General features: G+C 44.1%; 2 protein-coding genes and 1 non-coding gene across 11 annotated transcripts; 1 reads left to right on the plus strand and 2 right to left on the minus strand.

Annotated features, from left to right (window-relative positions):
* Window positions 1-54: 54 nt before the first annotated feature.
* On the minus strand, window positions 55-2,274 carry beta-PheRS (Phenylalanyl-tRNA synthetase, beta-subunit). The gene is made up of 5 exons (NM_142980.4): window positions 2,091-2,274; window positions 1,961-2,016; window positions 1,740-1,897; window positions 328-1,673; window positions 55-270 (listed from the first exon to the last, which is right to left on the minus strand). Exons 1-5 carry the CDS (start codon window positions 2,146-2,148, stop codon window positions 119-121), a joined length of 1,770 nt encoding a protein of 589 aa, NP_651237.1. The 5' UTR covers window positions 2,149-2,274; the 3' UTR covers window positions 55-118.
* A 146-nt stretch (window positions 2,275-2,420) lies between these two features.
* jar (jaguar) lies at window positions 2,421-20,828 on the minus strand. Of its 9 annotated transcripts, none has more exons than NM_001014650.3 (18): window positions 20,494-20,828; window positions 8,650-8,844; window positions 7,980-8,053; window positions 7,791-7,920; window positions 7,566-7,727; window positions 7,243-7,505; window positions 6,772-7,178; window positions 5,955-6,699; window positions 5,464-5,896; window positions 5,157-5,398; window positions 4,880-5,100; window positions 4,589-4,819; window positions 4,229-4,273; window positions 3,999-4,043; window positions 3,599-3,719; window positions 3,423-3,540; window positions 3,258-3,359; window positions 2,460-3,193 (listed from the first exon to the last, which is right to left on the minus strand). In NM_001014650.3, the coding sequence occupies exons 2-18, from the start codon at window positions 8,834-8,836 to the stop codon at window positions 2,913-2,915; spliced, it is 3,807 nt and encodes a 1,268-aa protein (NP_001014650.2). In that variant the 5' UTR covers window positions 8,837-8,844; window positions 20,494-20,828; the 3' UTR covers window positions 2,460-2,912. The 9 variants fall into 9 exon arrangements, with proteins under 9 accessions (NP_524478.4, NP_001014650.2, NP_001262905.1 ...); NM_001275976.1 differs by lacking the exon at window positions 20,494-20,828 and adding an exon at window positions 8,991-9,083; NM_079754.4 differs by lacking the exon at window positions 3,999-4,043 and having other exon boundaries at window positions 2,421-3,193.
* On the plus strand, window positions 14,854-14,937 carry tRNA:Leu-TAA-4-1 (transfer RNA:Leucine-TAA 4-1). Its single transcript has one exon. It is a non-coding gene; the product is annotated as a tRNA-Leu (tRNA).
* Window positions 20,829-21,049: the final 221 nt, after the last annotated feature.

The following is a 21,049-nucleotide window of genomic DNA, read 5'->3' on the forward strand; positions in this document are numbered from 1 at the left end:
TTGTTTGAACTGGCTTGGGGTTTCGGCTTTCATAAATAACAAAACCTTGGCATTATTTATTAATTTGTGATAATTTATTTGTGAACTTTTAGACAATGTTGAACATTTTGCAAATCTTTTAGACGAAAGGCTCAATGGTGAATTCCACCGCCGAACAAGGCGTGGTCAGCTCGAAGGCTTGCAGCACTGTGGGATGCAAAACCCCAATCTTGCCGATGACAACACCGTCGTACATTACATTAGCACAGCGACCGGGGAAGTAGCTGGGATCTGAAATGAAATGGAACATGGGTAACTCAAAATCACAAGAACTCTTCGACAACTTACCCTCGGTGGCCTGAAGGTAATAGCCCTTGGTCCCGCTGGCCGATTTCCAGGGCACAGAGAGCAATTGCATCACGCGATCTAGCAGGCCGTGAACCACCTCGAAACCAGCGGTCTTATTGCAGTTTACAGCACACACCCTTCGCTCATTGCGAGCACCAACTTCCGTGCTCTCATCCGCAACCACCACGTCGCTGATCTCGAAGAGCTTCAGGGGTAGCGGCATCTTGCGATTGGCCACCAGCGTCTTGAGGAGACCGGGCAATAGGGTCGTGCGCACTACTTGGAACTCCAGGGTCTTGGGATTGCCTATGTGCACGGCCGGCAAGGCGTCGATGTTCTTGTTCAGCTTGCGCCCAATGTCATCCCGTGAGCAGAGCGTAAAGGTCAGCGCCTCGGTGAAGCCCGCCTGGGCCACCTGTTCGCGCAGTTGTTCGGTCAGTTTGTTAAGTGGGAATTGCTTGGCAATTTGCATGAATGCAGGCAGGGACTTCTTAATGTTGTTGTAGCCGTAGGCAATAGCCACGTCCTCGTAGATGTCGCACGCGTGGATGACGTCGTGCCGTGTGGGCGGGATCTTAACCACCAGCGAGTCGCCATCGACCTTGGCCTCCAGATACATGCGCGTCAGCATATCTGCGAGCTTTTCCGCCGGCTCATCGATGCCAATATAGGCATTGGCGCGCTTTACCGATATCCTCTCCTCGCGCACCTCCAGTTCCGGATAGGAGATCACACTGCCATCGGGTTGCACCACATCGCACGGCTCCACGGTAAACTTCTGGGCGCAGTGCTCGGAAAAGAGGCACACAATGGTGTCCAGCACCACTTTTGCCTTCGTTCTATCCGTGGCCGTGCACTCGATGAATACGTTCTTGGTCTTCAGCGTAATCTTGGAATGATCACCGTTGATGATGGGCGGCAGTGAAAGCACCACACGGTTGGCATCGTAGATCACTGGATAAACCGGTGATTCCCGAATGATTGGCAGATATTGCTTCAGCTGCGCATGCGTGGAATAGAAGTCCATGAGCTCGCTGCCAGTCATCTCCTTGGTTTGGTTAAGTGGTTTGAACTTGATTTGATCCGGCGCCAGAGCCTCGTAACTGAAGGGTCCCTGTAGGGTGTCCAGATCGTGCGTTCCGATAGCCACCAGAGTACGCTTCCGGCAGATGTTCTGATGCAGCTTGTCCTGCAGATCGATGAAGCTGTTGTAGGAGGCCTGCGTAAAAGTCACGTTCCGGAGCACAGCGGCCACAGCGTACGGACGGATCTGCGCCGTCGAAGGGTCAATCTTCAGCACCTGCCTCTTGGCCAGCTCCACAAACTGGAACTTAGGGGGCTTGAGTCTGAAAGGGCATAGTTCCATCCTGTAGCATAGTTCCATTAATAGGAAAGCGATGCATCGAACTTACTTTCCCTGGAATACCAGCAGACCCGTGACCAAGCCCTCTAAACAGAGCAGATCATACCGATTGGCGGGTATGTCGATTCTGTATATGATCTCCTCGCTGGCATTGGCCGCCGCTGCCACATCGCCCTGTTCCTTGGTCAGCATCTGCTTCTCCGTGGTCTGTGGGCATTATTTCACGGGATTTTAACATGTTTGTACTCTTTATTAGTCAGCAGCACCTACCACTTCGTCCAGCTCCAACCCGAAGGCAAAGCAGAGATCCTGGAACTCATCATCGGCTACGGGAAAGAGGTAAATATTAGGGAGCTCCAAGCGATGAAAACGTGATTACACGTGGACTTTTCAAACTCACTGTACGTCTTGCCGAGCGCCTCGAAGAGCAGATCACGTTTAACTCCAATGGTGGGCATATTGAATGAATCACCTGTTAGTCCCGAGCTGGCTTTTAACACAGATAAATGGGCTTAAACACAAATTGGCTTATTTCAGACCGGTGCCAGTGTTGCCAATTTATGGTGACCTTATTTTGCAGTACTATCGCATGGGCGATGTTTTGATGGTCACCCTGACTTATGCAGGAGGGTCACACTATTTTCCATAAAATAGATTGTGCACACTAAGAGATTGATGAAAACTAAATAAATCGACTCGTTCACACTAAGCTCAGGGGTAATTTTGAGTTACGTTTAAGTTCTCATATATTTCATATTTCATTTTGATTCAAATATTCACTTCAAATATTTATTTTTAAAATACTGTAAAATATATATATATATATATTCAATTATGTAAATACATCGCAGTGAACTAAATACACAATTTAAATGGTAATTAGTTAAATACTAAATACAACTTGCCGTTTCCTTTTACATCATAAGATTCACTTAATTAGAGATATATATTTGTATAGCTAAGTGTATAAGGCCCCCAAAAACAGTCCGGGCGCGCACAAAATGATTGGGCAAATGGGATCGGAATCCAAATTAAAGGATACACATTTCTAATCAAATATAGTTATATTTACTAAAAATGTTTTATGGACGTGGTCGCTTTCCGTAAAATTTGACTGACAAAAACTTATTTTCGAGTTTCGTTAGTTACCAATTTTGACCTATTGACCATCGAAACGGCAACGTATTTGATCAATGCAGTGCCTGTTTGTCGTATTGGGGGTCTACTGTTGTTTCTGCATTGCTGCAGCCGGCCCATTCGGTTTTGCCGCACCCAAATTCTTATAAGCCTTGCCCCCGTTGCGCTCCCATTCGCGATTGAACTCGTGCTCCAGGATCTCGGCGCCGCGCTTGCGCGTCAGACCCGTCTCCTCCAGGCTCAGTTCGCACATCTGCATGTCGTCCGTTCCGGCTACCAGTAGAATTGGCGGCTTGTCCGCATGCAGTTCCATCTGGCGTGCGATCCACTGGCCATCAAAGTGGGCATACCACAGGCCGCGCTTGGCTGCAGGGGATTTATCATTAAACTTTGAATATTTCATTATTTTATAGTCGCGGCGAACACTCACTGTTGTCCGGCGCATTGGCTCGCATGAAGGGAATCCGGAAGTAGCGATGCTGGGCGGTCACAATCTCCTGGATTGGCTGAACCAAAGGCGGCTGCTTGAAGGCTGCAATCGATATGGTTGATAGGATTATAAAATAAAATATAGATTTCAGTGCTATTTACTTACCAGCTTCCATAACGCTGCGTGGCGCACGCTCGTTTTCATCCATGGTGGTGCGCTTGCGGTTCTTTGCCTTCCAGGCGTGGTACACCTTCAAGCGGCGATGGAACTCCTGACGGCAGGCCTGCAAAATCATGGGATTAATCCAAGTGTTAAGTGAGCAATTCCTTTTGAAGACTTACCTCCAGCAGCTCAATATCACAGGACGTGTTGATAGCATCACGCAGCTCCGAGTACTTCCACTTGGACAAGTCGTACTTCTGCTTGCCCAGGGCCTGTTGTTGGGCTCGAACATTTTCGGATCTGGCACAGGAATCGCAAGAACAATTAGCATCATTTTCAATTAAATTCTTTTTACAAAGATATGTACATATGTATATATTCAGCGCAAGCAAACAAAGTGAGTCATTGATGGCATCAAATATAAGTAGGAGAATCGAAAGGCAACAACTAAAAGCCAATGGGAGTTTGCTAGTAGTAGTATAGGCTACAGATGATTTGAATTAGTGGGCACGAGCTTATTACTTTAGGTGTTAGTAATTTAGTTAGTATGAAATGTTTTCAAAACCAGCACCAACTCACTTATTCAAGTACCGCGAAGCAATGTTTGACACAACTTGTGAAAAACTTGTTCAAAAATATACAGAAAGTAAAGAAGTTAAAAAGTAGTAATAAAGAATTGTTTGTTGATTTGTTTTTTTTTTTTTTATGGTATTCATTCATTATCCAATTAGTGTTTTTGGGAAAGCAAGAAAAGATTGACAAAATTTACAAGAGTGGTAGACATAGGTAATTCATAAAGCGTGCTATACCTGATCAATTTGTTTGGGCCCATGGGAGACGCGTCATTGACACCACTGTGTTGTGTTCGTTGGGTTGGAGTGGGTGTTGGGTGGTGGTGTTTGGTTGTGGAAAGTGTGGAGTGGATTCCGTGTGGGGGAAAAGGAAAAAGTTGGTGAGTTTAAAAAAATAATTAATATATATTATATATACAATTTAAATGGACAACCTAACAGGCCAAATCTGATAATATCCTAATATTTAAATAGAAAATGTATTATTTTTGTAACATCCCAATTACTGTTTCAATGTACGGAAATCATAATAAAAACATTACCCAATTATTTCTGGCCTTGTAACTTGTACTAGGTTTTGACCACATAATCACATACTTGCGTATAACTGGTGGACTATCCTCCACCTGGCCATTGGACTCGTTGGCCAAACGCAGGGCCAACTCGTGATCGCGACGTTCCTGTTCGAGCTGCTGCCGGTATTTGGCATCATCCTTGGCTTCCTTTTCCAACTGCTCCTGCAGCGCCAAGGCGGCACGTCTATCCTCCTCCTCTTGACGCAGGCGCTGAGCTTCCGCTGCCTTTCGTCGTGTTTCCATCTCCGCTTTTCTGTTGATTTTCGATGGGAAGTTAGTTAAAAACTTATATCTAATAAAAACTAATACGCACAGTCGCTTGTTTTCGATTTCCTCGCGCTGGCGCTGCTCCTCCGCCTCCTTGGCGGCCCGCTCGGCCTCCAGGGCCTCTTGGATCTTGCGCAGACGCTCCTGCTCCTCGGCCTGTTGCTGCTCCTTAAGCTTGGTGTTCAGATCAACTGTTAGCTTGTTCATGTTGGCCATGACCACGGTGTACATCGAGTCCATTTCCCGTTGAGTAATGCGTGGATTCATCTGTTTTAGATTAGGTATTCAGTAAGGGACTAGAACTGGCATTTATCATAACTTACCTTGATTTTCTTGATGGCATCATCGATCTGCCTATAGATATCGTTTACCCCGCTAATAATCTCTTCACGACCCATCTTCAGTCCACTTGCTATTTCGATTGTCTTGAGGGTGTTAGTCCGGATCTTGTTGATCTTGCCAATACCCTGGTAGCGTGGGCGATGCTGCTTCCGGGCCAGGAAACCACGTGCAATACGCTGGGCTATTAGAACACACTTGTTGCGGTAGATGATTCGATTACGCACTAGGGAAGAGAAGTAATGAAAATTACACAAAAGGTCATATAAAGTAGTTTTGGTGACTACTTACGCTTGATCACGCAGAGGGCTCCCAGAGCGGACTTGACCCAACGCGATCGAATCAGCCACTTCTTGACCTTGGCCACTATGGCCAGCATATTCTCCGGATCAGAGCGCATGATGCGATCGAACTCCACGAATTTACCAGGCCGGAAGAAGACCTTGGTGATACCGAACTTGAAGTCCTTGGCGCTCAGATTGAGGGACTGGAACATGGCTTCGCAGAAGGTGCGCGCCGGCAGTGAAACAAGTTCCGGCGGCAGCACCGATTTGTACATGCTGTAGAGATCGGCAAAGAGAACACGCGATGGATAACCGTGCTCCATGAGTTCCAGCACCGAAATTGTGCCCGAACACTTCAGTTGGGCCAGCGCCAGGCTGCCCTCAAACTGTCGGTCGATCATCTTGCTGTTGGGCTTGATGCAGCGTATGAAGTTGGTGCCCTGAAAGGTAACATTAATTAAATTTCGATTTTGGTTAAAAGTCCATTGCGTTGCCTACGTTCTGCTCCAGTTTCTCCATTAGCTCGCCCAGCTGAGTCTTGAACTTAGATCCCACGGATATAAAGTTAAGCTTTCCACGAACCGAAGTACTACTTCCCGAAGGGAAAAGGGTCTGCAGCAGGGGATTATCGCACTCCTGGACCAAACCCTCCAGCGAAGCATGCAGGGCGTCGTTGTTCTTCTCAATGAACTGCTCCGTGTTGTAGCACACAGCTCCGGCAAAGTGACGCACCAGGAAGCCCTCCTCATCGCGCAGAGTGCGGTGGGCCTTTAGTCGCGATGATCTCGGCAGACCCAGGCGATAGTGATTCGCCCAGGACTTGTGCACCTCGGCGGTGAAATGCGAGTACGAGGGCTTCGGAAGCTTGGACTCCTCGTCGAGCAGCGTAAAGATGCCATTCGACTTGGCCTCGATCAGCTCGATGATGTCCTGGTTATCCGTGAAAGTGATCTCGGGCACATTGAGGCCTTCGCGTTTGTACAGCTCCTGCTCGTTTTTCAATATATTATCGTTGAAAAACTTCTGCAGCTTCTCATTGCAGTAGTTGATGCAGAACTGCTCGAAGGAGTTCACCGTGAAGTACTCAAATCCAGCAATATCGAGCACGCCGATGTAAAAGTTTGAAGCCTGGAAGGGAATGCTCTGGTTGATCAGGCCCACAATGCGATCGAATAGTCGACTGTAGATGGCCTTGGCCAAGGCATCCCGAGCATTGCTTGCCTCGTAGATCTTTAGAGGAACCCTGCAAGAATGATGGTTTTGTGAGTCATTAAATGATTACCAGATAGATCTCTTCAAATTCGATGATCCTTACATGATAACCGTGCCCTTAAAGCCGCCTCCCTTGCTCTGCATCACTCGGGATACCAGGGCAGTGCGCAGCTCAGTTTGATCTACACCCAACAGGCCACTGGTGATAGTCAGCGACTGCTCCGAAGCCTCCGAAACCTGGCAGCCACCGCGCACATCATCGGGTATCTCCTCGAAAGCAATGTTGCCCAGGTGGAGCACAGCTGCCACCAGCGAATAGATGCCCAGCTTCTCCGTATCCGAGAGTCCCAGACGACCCAAGGCCTTGTCAAGGTTGTGGAAGTGCTGATAATCATCGATAATCGGATCCTTAAGTGGACCCTTCTGCTGGTGATTCTTCGACTTTTGTGAGCCCGGTATTAGCTGCTCCGTCTTGGCGTTCGCAAAGTACTGTGTGCAGCCAGAGAGATACTGCCAAGGAAAGTTGAAACCATGAAAAGAGAACGATTCAGAACGATTGTTGGGATAGACCTACCCTGTAATCATCTGGCTTGCCCAAGCTCAGCTTATCGCGCAGCTGCTGCGGAGCTCCGGCGAGGAGCATGTAGAAAACATGATAGTTTCGCTCCTCGGCGCTCTGCGTACAGATGCGACTCTTCTCCAGCAAGTAGTGCGATATGTAACCACCGACCACCTGGCACTTGGCATCGTAGTGCACCTCAATGAACTTTCCAAATCGCGAGGAGTTGTTGTTTCTGGTTGTCTTGGCATTGCCAAAGGCCTCCAGCACGGGATTGGCTACGGAAGTGCAATCATTAGGAGCTGTTCCTCAAGCATTCGCCAATATTAAACACTTACCATCCAATATCTTGGTCTCTATGGGACCGGCACTGTCGTGCGAATAGCACAGGTATTTGAGCAGGTATTTGGTGGACTCCGTCTTGCCGGCGCCGGACTCTCCGGACACGATGATCGACTGGGACAATTTGTATACCCGCATATCGCGTATGGCTTTATCCGCTATAGGTTGGTAGGGGAATCGGTTACTATTTTCTATAATATAATAATATCAATTCTAGTTACCAATAGCAAAGACATGAGGAGGCAGTTCACCCAGGGAACGACCATTGTACTTCTTGATGGTATCGGGTGCGTAGAGCTCCTTTATCTCACGATACGGATTCACGGCGATTAGTATGTTGGCCACATATGTCTGCAATTCAAGTTCTTAACATGGTTCCATTTTCGTTCGTTCTCATTTCGAATACTCACGTAGATCTTGTCTTTGTAGTAACGCGTTTTCAAATTGTCCAGAAATGTGGCCTCGTTGAGCAGCATGAGTTCGCCTGAAACATAAAATCATTTGGGTTAGAGTAAAACGCTTAAAAATTGTACTGGTTTTATGGCCCCGACCACTTTCACTCGCCTGTCTGCAGGGTTCGGAGGTCAGGTAAGCAAGCGTAGCTAACGATTACCCCATTCGAGGGTTACGAAAAATACACAGCATTTTGCCAGATCTGTCCCATACAATTACCCTCAGTTTCTTTCATTCAATTTGAAGCTAATTCACTGAAAATTTTCGCTCTAAATAAATGGTATCTTTAATGTGAAAGCCATCTTATCGGGTTGGTAGATAAGATCGTTACCCGTTGCAGTTAGGAATGTGCCTCGCAGCCCTGATATTCATTTAAGATCACTGACGTTCGAAATCTTAATCTTTACCCTACTTAACTTTTAATATGGTTTCGCTTTCTAGACTCACGTAAATGATTCTTCGCGGTAAATGTTTTTTTTTTATTTTTATAGGGAATAAAGAAAAGTAGTTAATTCCAATTCCAAGTGGAATTGGAAAGTTCAAGTGCAGTAGATTTTATTCGTTCTTAAACTTTTCTGCCCAACTTATATAATAATACGTGCTAGACTTGGCAACTTGGATACTTACAGTTGTCATCGTGATCCTGGGGTCCATCGCACGAAGAGTGGATATCATCGAAGTGACACGTGCGCTTCGGATACTTGCGATCGGTGGGCGTAACCTCGAACTCCTTGGCGCCGATCTCGGTGATCCGACCCTGTATATAGCCCTCGGCGGCATCTCGCACCCACACCAGTTGGGTGTCCTCCAACATTTTGCGCACTGCAAAGGGGAAACAGAAAAAAAAAACACTATACTATATACCGAATCAAGCCAATGGGCAATTTCAAAAGTTTAGCTTTTACATTTATTATGTCAGGTACAAGCGTATGGCGCGGGACAATATCAATGCGAAAAATCTTATCTACCTCGCAGTGCCAACACAGAGAGAACCGAGGAACTGGGATTCCGGCCAGGTACAACCAACGCTCCACACTGGTCGAGTGTGGAAAGACAAGTGAGTGGTGTGGTGTGGTGTGGTGTAGAGTGGAGTGGAGCGATCGGCTGGCTGGAGAGATTTGTGTGTGACTCTCGGCAAGTCATTAGGGCTACTACCGGTGCCGGTGTTTTATGGCCATTTTAACTATCTACCTTCCTCTCTGCGGCTCTCTCAATATCTCTCTCTTTTGAGAACTGAACAACTGAGGCAGTGAGGAACTGAGGAACTGGTACTGGCTTAGGCAGTACCTTCGACTCCCTGGCATATGGATACCATTGTTCTTTAACTGCTGCTGTCGCTGTGGCAGTTTCTGTTTTTCGTCTGCCTCCGTTCATTTCGCCTTTCGTTTATGTCTATTCGTTGCTTACCTTTCTTGGTCATGCACTGCCTTCTGCCTTCTGACTCATGGGCGTTGTGTGAGTAGACCCGTTGATAAGCCCCCCGGCCACAGACGCGGTTAAAATAATAGTAACTGCCTGGCAGTTTAGAGATAAACGAAAATTAGACGATGCTCACTTGGCTCTACCTTCTCTTGAGTTCTCACTTCTATAAAGTTTGAACAGCTTATGTACTACTATTTACCATAGAATAGCTGCATATATCCAACTGATCCCAGGTGTATGACCTTGTTATGCGATTTGCCAAACAACTAGCATCACTTATATGTATATACACATATACGAACGTTTAAGAAAACCGCAAGTTCCCATTTACAGCCGTGTAGCTCTGGAGCTATAGCTCTATATATGCATATATCTGCATATATGTATGTACCTTCCCCGACCGATATCTGATTTCGGTAAGCGAGACAGTGACGTTGGAATTATTGTTTTGGCGAGAGCGTCAAGGTGAAATCCATTTATTCAGCGCTCGCTAGGTTAATGGTGCCTTTTTCCCTCCTCCCCCGATCTCTATCCATAGTGCTCTGCATTCAGAGTTCCATGTAACTATGTACACACATACATATGTATGTTAGGGCGACAAAATGCTCTCGAATTTTGTAGGGGAAAACAATAGCTTTCTCAGTTCATTCTCCCGCATTCATCAAGATAAATTTGCCGCAAAGTGCTAAATTATTAAATGATTGTTAAGCCACTGTTTGTTTTGCGAAATGAGTCAGTTTGGTCGGTGGGACGATTCTGCTTTGACAGATGAGAACCAAACAGAGAATCAGAGAGAGAGAGAGAGAGAGAAAAAGATAGATTCTAAAGATGCTGAGATACTAGTTTTTGTGTGTGGGAGTTTTTCGAATAGATCACTTAGAAAACGTTTAACGTGGACAGATGTATGGAAAACAGATTTGTTTTGTTAGGAAAATAATGTCCCATTTACAATTCAGTTGTTACATTTAATTTTACTGTTATTTCTGATGAGCCATTGTAATCATTTATTTGGTTTATAAAGTTCTTAAGTGCAAACAATCATCTAACCAGATTCTATTTCCTATCTATTATATGCTGACTCATGGCTACCTTTCAGTTCCAAACATTTGCATTTAAATTATGTCACGACAAACAAAACATATTGCATTAACAACTTAGTCTTATCGACCCATATGAGTGAGTCATGTTGCCTCAGTTCTTCTCCAACTATTTGGCTTAAGTAGCATTAGGGTGGATATTAAATGAAACTTCAATCTCGTGCTGATAGCGAAGTGTTGTAAACAATTTATGGGCTGCAATGTATCCATCATAATTAGCCCAGTTTGTGGCCAGAAAGAAAGAAAGCGGAGCTTAACCCCAGACATATGGTTGAAATCGCTTTATAATGCGCCCAGGCAAATTAACAACAATTACTCAGACAATTTAACATAATCTTGATTATGCACAGAGCAAAAAATAATGATTGGCATGGCGATGGAGTTGGGGCTATGTTCCACACACTGTTCCATATGCAAGACAGCCGCAATCACGGCCACGTTGTCGCCTTCTTCTCCTCCTGGGCCACCAGTCATGTGCTCTTCAGTCCTCTCCGCCTTTCCATATGGGCTGGGCCACTCGAAACTGCTGCCAGCATGAGATAGCGGCATAAATTACAAATTGCGCAAAAAACAAGCACACACAGTGCATGCAAAAGATGAAATAAAAAAAAAGAAAAGCGAGAAGTTGCCTAGGAACCAAGCGATGGAGGTCTGCAAAAACAGAGAAGACAGCATTTGATGGCCGTTTATGGGGGGCAGAAGAACTGGCCCGGCTGCATTCTTGGCGACGACCAGGCATGGAAATCCAGGCTCCAAGTTCCCCCACATTCTCACTCTTTTCTCCACCCAAGGCGGCACTATGCGAAGTGCACTTTCCGGATTCAACATTGTATTACTTGCCACATTATATTTAATTAAAAATAGCCCAATTTTATTGAGGATCATAAACACACATACTTAATTTCAATGAGAACAGCATGGTAGCATATATGTACCATAGAGCATAAATCTTTAGTTTCCGATTGTTTTTGGACACGATTTTCTCTGAGTGAAGAGCAGGCAACCAAGTGTGGAAGCGGCAAATGACTTGACGGCAGAGGAAATGCTTCAAGGCGACATTGACAATGGACATGGGCAGAAGCGAGCGAAGGTGTGGAAAAAATCAAGAACACACAGCGGACGGAGGCCTCCAAAAGGCAGATGATGAGCTGGGAGGGGCACTGGAAGAACTGGAGAAACAGCCAAGTCATGTTCAAGAAGCTTATGAAATGTGAAGCCGGACAGACCAAACGAACCTTTTGTGCTCCCTAAATGATGAAGTGCAGCCTGAAAGAGCCACCCGAATGGGCGGGCGACACCTGCTGCAGCTAACCGGCTTATTTGGTTTTGGCCAGGGCCCACCGTGCGTATACGTAATCCGAGCACATGCAATGAACCCACGACCCGCTAAACCCTAACCCAAGCCTACATACAAAACCAGGTCCGAATAGCAATTAGCCAGAAGCTAAGCCCGCAAAGCAGACGCCTCTGCGTGATTTTCTTGAAAGGAATAGAGAGTAGACAATGTTTACTTGCGAAAATTGGACGGAGTGGGTGCTGTTGGGTGTGATATCATCATGTTTACTCGCCCTCCTCCGTCGACCAAAAAAAAAATAGGAAAACCTTGTTGCGTGCCAGCTTTTTATTATTGTAATTTTCTCTGCTTTTGGAAAACGCGCCTGTTTGTTTTCATTACTTTTTGGCAGGCATTCGTCATTGTCTATTCTAGAATTAATCACAAGTTGCATAGTAACCACTAAAGTCACTAAACTGTTAGTGCATTTTATAAGAATGAAGAAGAACTAGTTGTTATAAAGTTGCTTTCAAGATCTTTGCTTTATAAAACATCGACTTTCTTAACACATTAATAAGGATTCACCCCACTTCCTAAAAAAAATGCAATATTTCAATCAATTAAATTACCAATCAGTTGCACAAACTAAATGCATTTGAATTACGCTCTCGCACGAATGTTTTAATTATTACGATACCCAATCAACATTTATTCTAGATCACAAAAGAATTGCTTAAAAATAAGCCACAGCCAGCACTCAATCGAAATAATGTCTGGCGATAAGATTGTCTTGGCAATTAAGCCAAGTTAATTGAACTCACCCGTGCTGGCCGAGTGCACTGGATTGTTATTGGCATAGAAATCCATTTTGGGGTCCCCAACTGCAGGCCAAACTCCTCAATAGGTTAATTGCAGTGCAATGCACTGGAGCAAAGACTTTGGCACCCAGGAAAGTGGAATAAGGGGGTGAGTGCGTATAAGGGTGCTGGGTGAGTCACCACGGGGGTTGACTGTATGCGAAACCGTTTGGGATGCGAATAAATACTGAATACTGCTAAGTAGAGTTTGCTGATTTGTTGACTACCACAAATGCTGCACGGGCAGTGACAATTGATTTTCACTTTGCCGCTTTTCACTATCGATTAAACACTTTCTTTCACTAGCTGGCAAACTTTGGCCCATCCACTAGATTATCCAATGAGATGCAGCTTTTCACTTTTAATTGAGTTTTCTCGATTAGTTTGCGGCCATTGCACAATTTATGCCAATTTCTGACCTACATTAAGAGGTAAACACAATGGTGGATCGAAAGCAGACGCGTGTCGAGATATATGCTTTATATATATAACTGGGAAATCGCTTGCGATGATGCTGAACTTTTGACATCAAATGCAACTGTTATTGTTGCTGCTTTTGCTAAGACGATGATGATGATAATGATGATGTTGCCACAGCTGCTGCTGTTGCCGTGCAGTTTTTCACCCAGTAACCGAGTTCTACGATTCGGGCAACCGCCCCGAAAAACAACAAAAATAACAAAAAACCGATTGAGAATTATAAGAGGACGAGACACGGGGACACACGTGGCGTGACGACTGCAGCAAACGCGCGACATGCACTGCCGATTGCCGGATTCTGGGCAGGATGCCCCGCATGGAAACACAGGGTTGCTGCTCATCGTGCCTCTCCAGCATATCGTATCGTTTACGGCATTCGGCTTCGTTAGCTGCCAACTGCGCCGAATCCGCAATTACCGATGGCGACGGATTGGGTGGCACAGTAATAATTCCAGCTGCGTGCCAGGCACATTTTATACCCCGCACTCAAAAGGTTTTATTTGTTTGTGCCCCAATTTGGGAGCGGGACCAAACAATGGCACCCGTGGCACTTGCCTCAAGTGCGACGACGGAGTCATGGCAGCCGATCCATGTTGCACCAGGAAGTCGCCTCGCGGCAATGCAGCGGCGTGAATAACAACTTCCGGATTTAACTACACATACATACATAATATATACGTACAGCAGGGGTCAAGCGCGTAGATCTTGAGATATGAATGTTAATTCCTAACTATTTTGCAATATTTTTTTTACTAATTCGAACAATAAAAATATACCAACATTAGTTGAGATTCCCAGTGCTATACAAGAATCAAGGGAAACTGCTGACCGCAGACGTATGTATTTATGAATAATTGTATGTATGCATAAGTGAATATATTTTCCATGCTCGTGGCTATGTTTCAGTCCAATTGGCAAATTGAGTTATTCACACGCAACAGCTGCTTGACTGGGGCATTCAACAAGGGGTTTTATGGGCTACATGGGTTGGTTAGGTTAAGAGCAAGCTTCAAAGCTCCTCGACGAATTCTGGTAAACAAAGCGATTAGGGTGAGGGTAGTAGGAAAACAAAATCCGAGATGGATTAGCGATTCGTATTCGTGAGATGCATCTGATAGCGGCATCACTAAAGCTTTTCCTGCAAGCTTTCTAAAAAGCAAATGAGATGGATGGATAGAGCAGTTCAGCGGGCTGTGACGTACATGAAGAACCAGAGGGTAGTGATGCGGGGAGGGGGAACTTAAGTCCATTTTATGCCTATCTGCTGTTCTGTAATCGCTTGATCAATACCAACAAACGAAACGAAACGAAATAAAGCGAAATAAGAGAGAAATTTGCAAAAAAAAAAAAAATATATTCACGAGTGCAGCAAAGCATTCTATAAATAACTGTACGAATGGGTGTAAATTATTGTGGACGTAGGACTCCTATTTCCTGAACTTCCAATCAAGGATAGTACAACAATGTAATTAAATATTTATAATTAAGCAGCAGAGATAACATCATCATCTGAATGCTGTAGTGAAAATACCTAATCACTATGCAAACAAACAGGTAAACAGTGGTATGCATGTACTTAACATCCAACATACATATTCTATATATAGAGGGGAAAAACACCCCTTTTTCCACTTATTCGACGACCGAACGAAAATGGCAGCCCCGTTTGGTTTTATAGCTTTTTTGGCGACGATTCTGCACAGTCAGGTTGGCCGAGCGGTCTAAGGCGCCAGATTTAAGCTCTGGTTCTCGAGAGGGAGCGTGGGTTCGAACCCCACACCTGACAATTGTTGAGTTCCTTTTTTAGTTACTTATTTTATTTGTTTGCTAATTAGTTCCACACGCCCTTTACTCGTACAAGTTGATTATGCCCTAGTTAGTAGTTTAACATTCGGGATTTAAGAAGATTACATCTAAAAGTTGCTTGTCTTGCTTCAAATATAATTTTACCACATATCTCCGATAAGGAACTATAAAAAAGGGGAATTGATTAGAGGATGTAACTGCACATTTCTTGGCCCTCAAAGGTGATGATAAGCGTTACATTGCGATAAGAAGTGCATAGCGCACATACTGAAGTATGAATCACTTTCAATGAATTACATTTTCTGTCATACCTTATGAATTTTTACGTGGTTTTCGAAAAGCATTTTCCCCTTTTACATTTTGTATCTGATCTGCTCATTTTCAGTTTAAAATGGCTTACAAAATCGTGTCATTCTGTGTGTGTCATGGAAAACTGTTCTACCGTTGCAAGCGACGAGGTTCAGCTTCCGGTTTGGCCAAAAGAGCCGCGGGCGGTGACCAAAACTAAAACTAAATAAAACCAAAACCAAAGCCCCAACCCAAACCCAAAGCAAATACAATAAATGACCGTTGTTGCCGTTGCCTTTGCTGAATAATTAATAATCATGTTCGTTATGCGCCTATTGTTTTGGCATGCGCTTTGTTATGCATTCTGTTGCATTGCGCAATGCTCCTTGGAAATGGTCAAAATGAGAAAACAGTTAAAGAAATGCACACGCCGGTTAAGGGCAAGCTGCTTGCCATCGGGCTGAAAAGGGAAAAGCTAGTAATTAATGGAAACAACACACAGGTTGTTTATTTGATTTGTCTCGCGGCGTAACTTTAAGATATGTGAAAAGAAGATGATCTACGATCAATTGATTTGGATGAGGAAACTTGTGAGGAAAATTATAAATAATTGGGGAAAACTGAAGCAAAGCGTTGGCAATTAAATGTTATGAGAAAATTTCAATTTGTAACCCCATATGATTTGATTTTATTGAATCTCTATCAATTTAAACCCATCTCAGTTTATGGATTTTCTTGCAGTTGGCATACAAAGTTGAGAAACGCTTTTGTTATCTAACCCATTACCATATTTTCTGACTGGCTCTGCTCGGTGACCCATTTCTTTTGAGAGCCCTTTTGGAATAGCATATTTGTGCCACTTCCCGGTATAAACAAAACCCGAAACAAAGAGTAGGAAAACGAGAAGAGCAAAAAATAATATTGCAAGCGAAACAATTGCCATCATTTCATAACGAAAAAAAAAACAGCTCGTATGCCATTCTACAACGGTGGAAAACCAAAACATCTCAGACACAAAGGAAAATTAAAGCAAAGTCAAAACGAGACGGCGAAACCACGAAAATTGTGTAATAATTGCGACACTTTCCTGGGTTACAACCCATGAACAACTGGAGGCAATTTGAGGCCAAAAGCGCTGAGAAAGAAGCTCAACTCGCAGCCCGTTAGCGAATCGTTCAGTTTTGTGTGGATGAGCATTTCATCGGAATCCAATGGACATTGTTGGCCAGATTGGCATTGTTCAGCCAGAACCGATCTCCTATGAGCCCAAAAACCAGTTGCGTTCGCCATTCCGGCCAGTTCCTTGACCATCTTCCGATATCAATATCAAGTTCAACCAGTCAAGGCGGGCTGCTCACGTGATCCAGGAGCCCGGGAACCGGGTCCGCGAGGATGGAGGCACAGGGACGCGCTAACGGTGCGACAGGTTCAGGTTCGTATTCGGCATCGCGATTGTGCAGCGCGGGGGCTACAAAAGTCAACAGTGCACTGATCAAAAATTTACTAACTTTATTCAATAAGTTTAAAAAGAAGTTTAATCAGAAGTCAACATAAAAAGGGGGTAAGCTGATGTGATGGTAAATAGGTGACCCCAATCAAGTGCAAAGGTGACCCAGACATATGTGAATATACATAATAAAAAGTATCTATATATTATTACCCACATTCTGAAGATGATAATGGAAATTGAATATCATCTCGATAGACACTCCATATTATTCCCGATTTAAGTAGCTGCCTTTCCCTAACTGTAGCGACTGCACGGATTTAGAAGCCATCCGCTGGGCAACCAGTTGAACTTGTTTTAGCCACAGATTTTGCAGCTGCCAGTAGCCACTACCAAATGGGTTCAGAGTGATGAGTCACTCGGGCTAAATGGTCCAACTTGGCCCATCCGAATAGCCCAAAAAAAAACAAAAAAAAAAAAATGTGGGGGGAAAATTGGTCGAAAAGCAATTACACTTGCAACAATAGAAGTTGCAGCTGTAAAATTTATGGCCCGAACGTCACAGGAACAAGAGTTTGCTTCGCTTAACCGAAAGCGGGAAACGCAACGGTGACGGGGCCAGAGTTCACTGTACCGTAAAGCGTTGGCAAGCAAAACGCTGAGCATGCGCAAAAGTCACAACCGAAACAAGTTTTTCGTAGCGTTTTGTTTTTCAATCTTTCTCTGTTATTTTTGCCATCCCTGTCCGATTTTGTTTTTAATTTTTTTTTTCGTATTTTAGTTTAGTTTAAAGTTTTTCATATGCCCCACAAATGCCGAGTCGAGTGCTTTCAGTTGCAGTGCGGGTTCAACGACTTGGAATTGTTAAAAAAAAAAGATGAAGCGTAGAGAAGGGGGATTATGTAAGGCGAAGAAATGACTGTCGATAGTTAAACGTCGAGCAAGTGGAACCAATTAATGCGGACCAGTCAAAAGAAATCCGAAAAAGCCGGAAAACTACCGACAATTGAAAAGCGTTTTTTTTTTTTCCTGTGAGCCAAACGGCAATTAACGCTGCTCGTTTCCTACAATTCGGAGATGCAATTAAAATGCAAATGCTAACCGCTGGCTATCCCACATCCAGACCCAGACCCAGATCCGAATCCCATTTCCATTCCCATTGCCATTGCCATTAACCAAGTCATTTTACAGACGTTGATGGATTTGTGTGACGACCCTATAACTCATTTTCCACGACACATGTTCACAGATTTTCCATATGGTGTGGACCTGCAAGTCGTTACTTTGCACTTGGCGGATATGTGAGCATGGGGGAAAAAAGCATGGATCACTTCGTTTATTTTGGGTCACATTGGGGGCTTTGTGTTAGCCAGCCTTTGTTTTTTTGGGCGGCCTGTGTGTGGTGTTCCCAAATATGTGTTATCGTTTCACACTTAATCTTATCTCAGTTCCCCAGCACAATTACCCGTTTGACGCTAGGCAGAAAAATAAATAGCAGGTAAATATAATTCAGTTTCGTTGTAATGAGAATAATATAACCAAATTTATTGGCCACACAACTAGCAAATTGCAGAAAGTCGAGCCTCTTTCCCATCGAAAACTATAGCTATGCAAATCTATTTTCAGTCCCTTTGTTTTAAATGATTGTTTAACGATTGAAAAGTTATAAATAGACTGACAGTCATTAATCAAACGAAAGTAAAATTTTTTGACAAAAAAGTTGCAGATTATGGGATTATGGATTATGAATTTAAATGTTACTGTAACTATAAAAATGGTCGTATCATTATCATCATACATGATTCACATTAGTTAAGTGGTTGAAGTTTAAGCTTGAAATAATTTATTTATTTAGTGTTTAAAAATGAGTGCTATCTTATCATATTTACAACTGTATTCCGAATATATAGTTTGAATCACCGTTGATATATTTTTGAACAGGAAACTGAAACGGAACTTTCATTGCATATATTGATCCAATATTTTATAAGCACGTGTTGCGTTGGACAAACCAAAAAAAACTAATGTACATGAATAAAACAAGAGGGGCATGTACATAAAAAATCCATCAACGATGCCACGATAGAAGCAAAATACAACTGGAATTATGCTAATCGACTATCAAAACAAAAGCTGCAATTAAACCACACACTCTGGCTGACTTTCACTGCGAATCTTTGAACAATCGTCGGCCGTTTCAGTGTTTCTCTTTTTGTATTATATGCAAATTGGTCTAACGCATCTCGAGCCCAACTGCTGGCCACTCCAAAAAGATTGGTTTGCCTCCATTCGAGAAACTTTGGGCTACATATCTGTATAACCCGTCGAAGGTTCCATATAATTCATATAGGCAGCTGTCGGCGCTGACAATGGACGGCAATGGAGATCAGGATTGTGATCCTGCGATCCTGTCAGCTGTGTGGCGCGTGTTGGGAATTGCTTGCCACCCGGCGAGGGGGAGGTCACGTCGGTTTGAAAGGGGGTTGAACGGGGCTTGAGTGACAGCCAGCACAGGGACAACAACAGGACTTCCTCCAGTGCACCGCAAAGGATCTCGAATTATATGGAATTATATGCGCGACACCCTTGTGCGAATATTAGGTGAAATGATACAGTGATACCTCAATAAATCCATCAAATATTTATTATAAAGTAAAATGTCTTGGTTAAAGGGAAATGCAAATAGGTAAGTTAGTTTTAGCACCCATATAAACATTCTTGTTTGTTTCTAGCCACCGATTCCCGTGAACAAGGACAACATTCCTCACCCCCCCAGAGAAATATAGATACCCTGGCCACATGAAAGGGTATCGACGAACCCGTTTAATTGGCTTTAAAGTGTTCAGAATAGGTTGGGCACGTCTGCAAACATGGACACGCATGCGCAGGAGCGGCGTCCACATCCCTGCTCCTCCAGCTCCTACTCTGCCCCTATTTTCCACATAAATAAACGAAATGTGCCTCGAATGGGAAATCAGACGGCCAGTCAGTCGATCGGGGAGAACGACACTTGTGTCCCTGGTTGACAGGGAAGGGAGGGGGGTGTGGCTCCAAGAAATGTTTGCTCATTTCCGCACTCAATTAAAATGGTCGGGACACAAAACTATCTTTGAGTTTGCTTTAAAAACACAACAACAACAACTGTGAACTGACGACGTTGACATGGGCCCCTGTCTATAAATAGAATTATGTACATACACACACATATGGACACATGGAATAGGGTGCATGGTTGTGGGTGCGGGATGTGGATGAGGATGCGTGGTAGGAGGACAGCTGTGGGAATTGCAGGAATGGTGGTGACATTTGCTGTTGCGACTGCGCACTCCTTTTGTTCGATTTACGGTCACGTTTTCTGTTTGAACCTCCTGTTCTATAGAGAACTAATAATATTGGAGGGCAAACAAAACAAATATGAGTCATGGTTAGAATAAGTTTACCAAAGCCAGAAAAGAGCTAAATTCTATGTAACTACTTGGTATAGAAATTAATAAAATGTAATGATTAATTGTACTTTGGTTTAGTTTATGTGCAAAAAACGATTCCCAGTTGAAAGTACTCATATGTAGGGTGCAGTCACTTCCGCGATTGCTAATCGATTTCTTGTTTGCAACACTGGCATATTGTACATAGGTAACCAATTTTCGTGGACAAGAATGTGCCAATGTCAGGCGGAAAGGCGAAAAGCGCAAGTCAACAGAAAGCAAAAGGCAGCAAATCCGCCTTCACAGGTGACCACCACTCGCTGTCAGGCGGTTATCCCCTTACCCCTATTCCTCCAGAGAGATATTGGCCACTTACCTTAAGACGGCTGGAAATCTGTACGTGCGTAAGTTACTGGCAAATGGGGATTATGTTTCCGGGGACGCACACGAACACATTGATGAAGGCGCAATCCACTTGGAATCGATCTCCTGCGTGGATTTTGTTTGGTTCGAATTTAGAACTTGCAATTTATAGCCACGATACACTATTTCCAAAAGTTTGTAACACTTGAAGTATTTTCAGCTGGGTGTTGTGTTTGTTTGCCTCGGTTTTAACAGTTTAGATTTAAGATTCAAGCGGCGATCGGAAGGCGACCAGCACGAGCGTCTCGAATCGCGTACCGTCGCGTTGGAGAGTCGAGTCGAACTGAAATCAAATCCACAACAATCCACTTTTGGATTTTCGACTTCGAAAAGCAACGGCACCGAAACAACAACAAGCACGCGCAAAACAGCTGACCGCTAGAGGTGCCACCACCGCTGCCGATAGTTAGGGCGCAAAATCTGCCCTGCAGTGTGACCAGAGATTAGTTTTGGCGCTAATTTTAAATATGCGTTACTTTTCAAATCCATAATGGTTAGATGGGTTTTTA

Source organism: Drosophila melanogaster, chromosome 3R (genome assembly GCF_000001215.4).
Source record: "Drosophila melanogaster chromosome 3R".
In the NCBI taxonomy this organism is placed as follows: Eukaryota; Metazoa; Arthropoda; class Insecta; order Diptera; family Drosophilidae; genus Drosophila; species Drosophila melanogaster.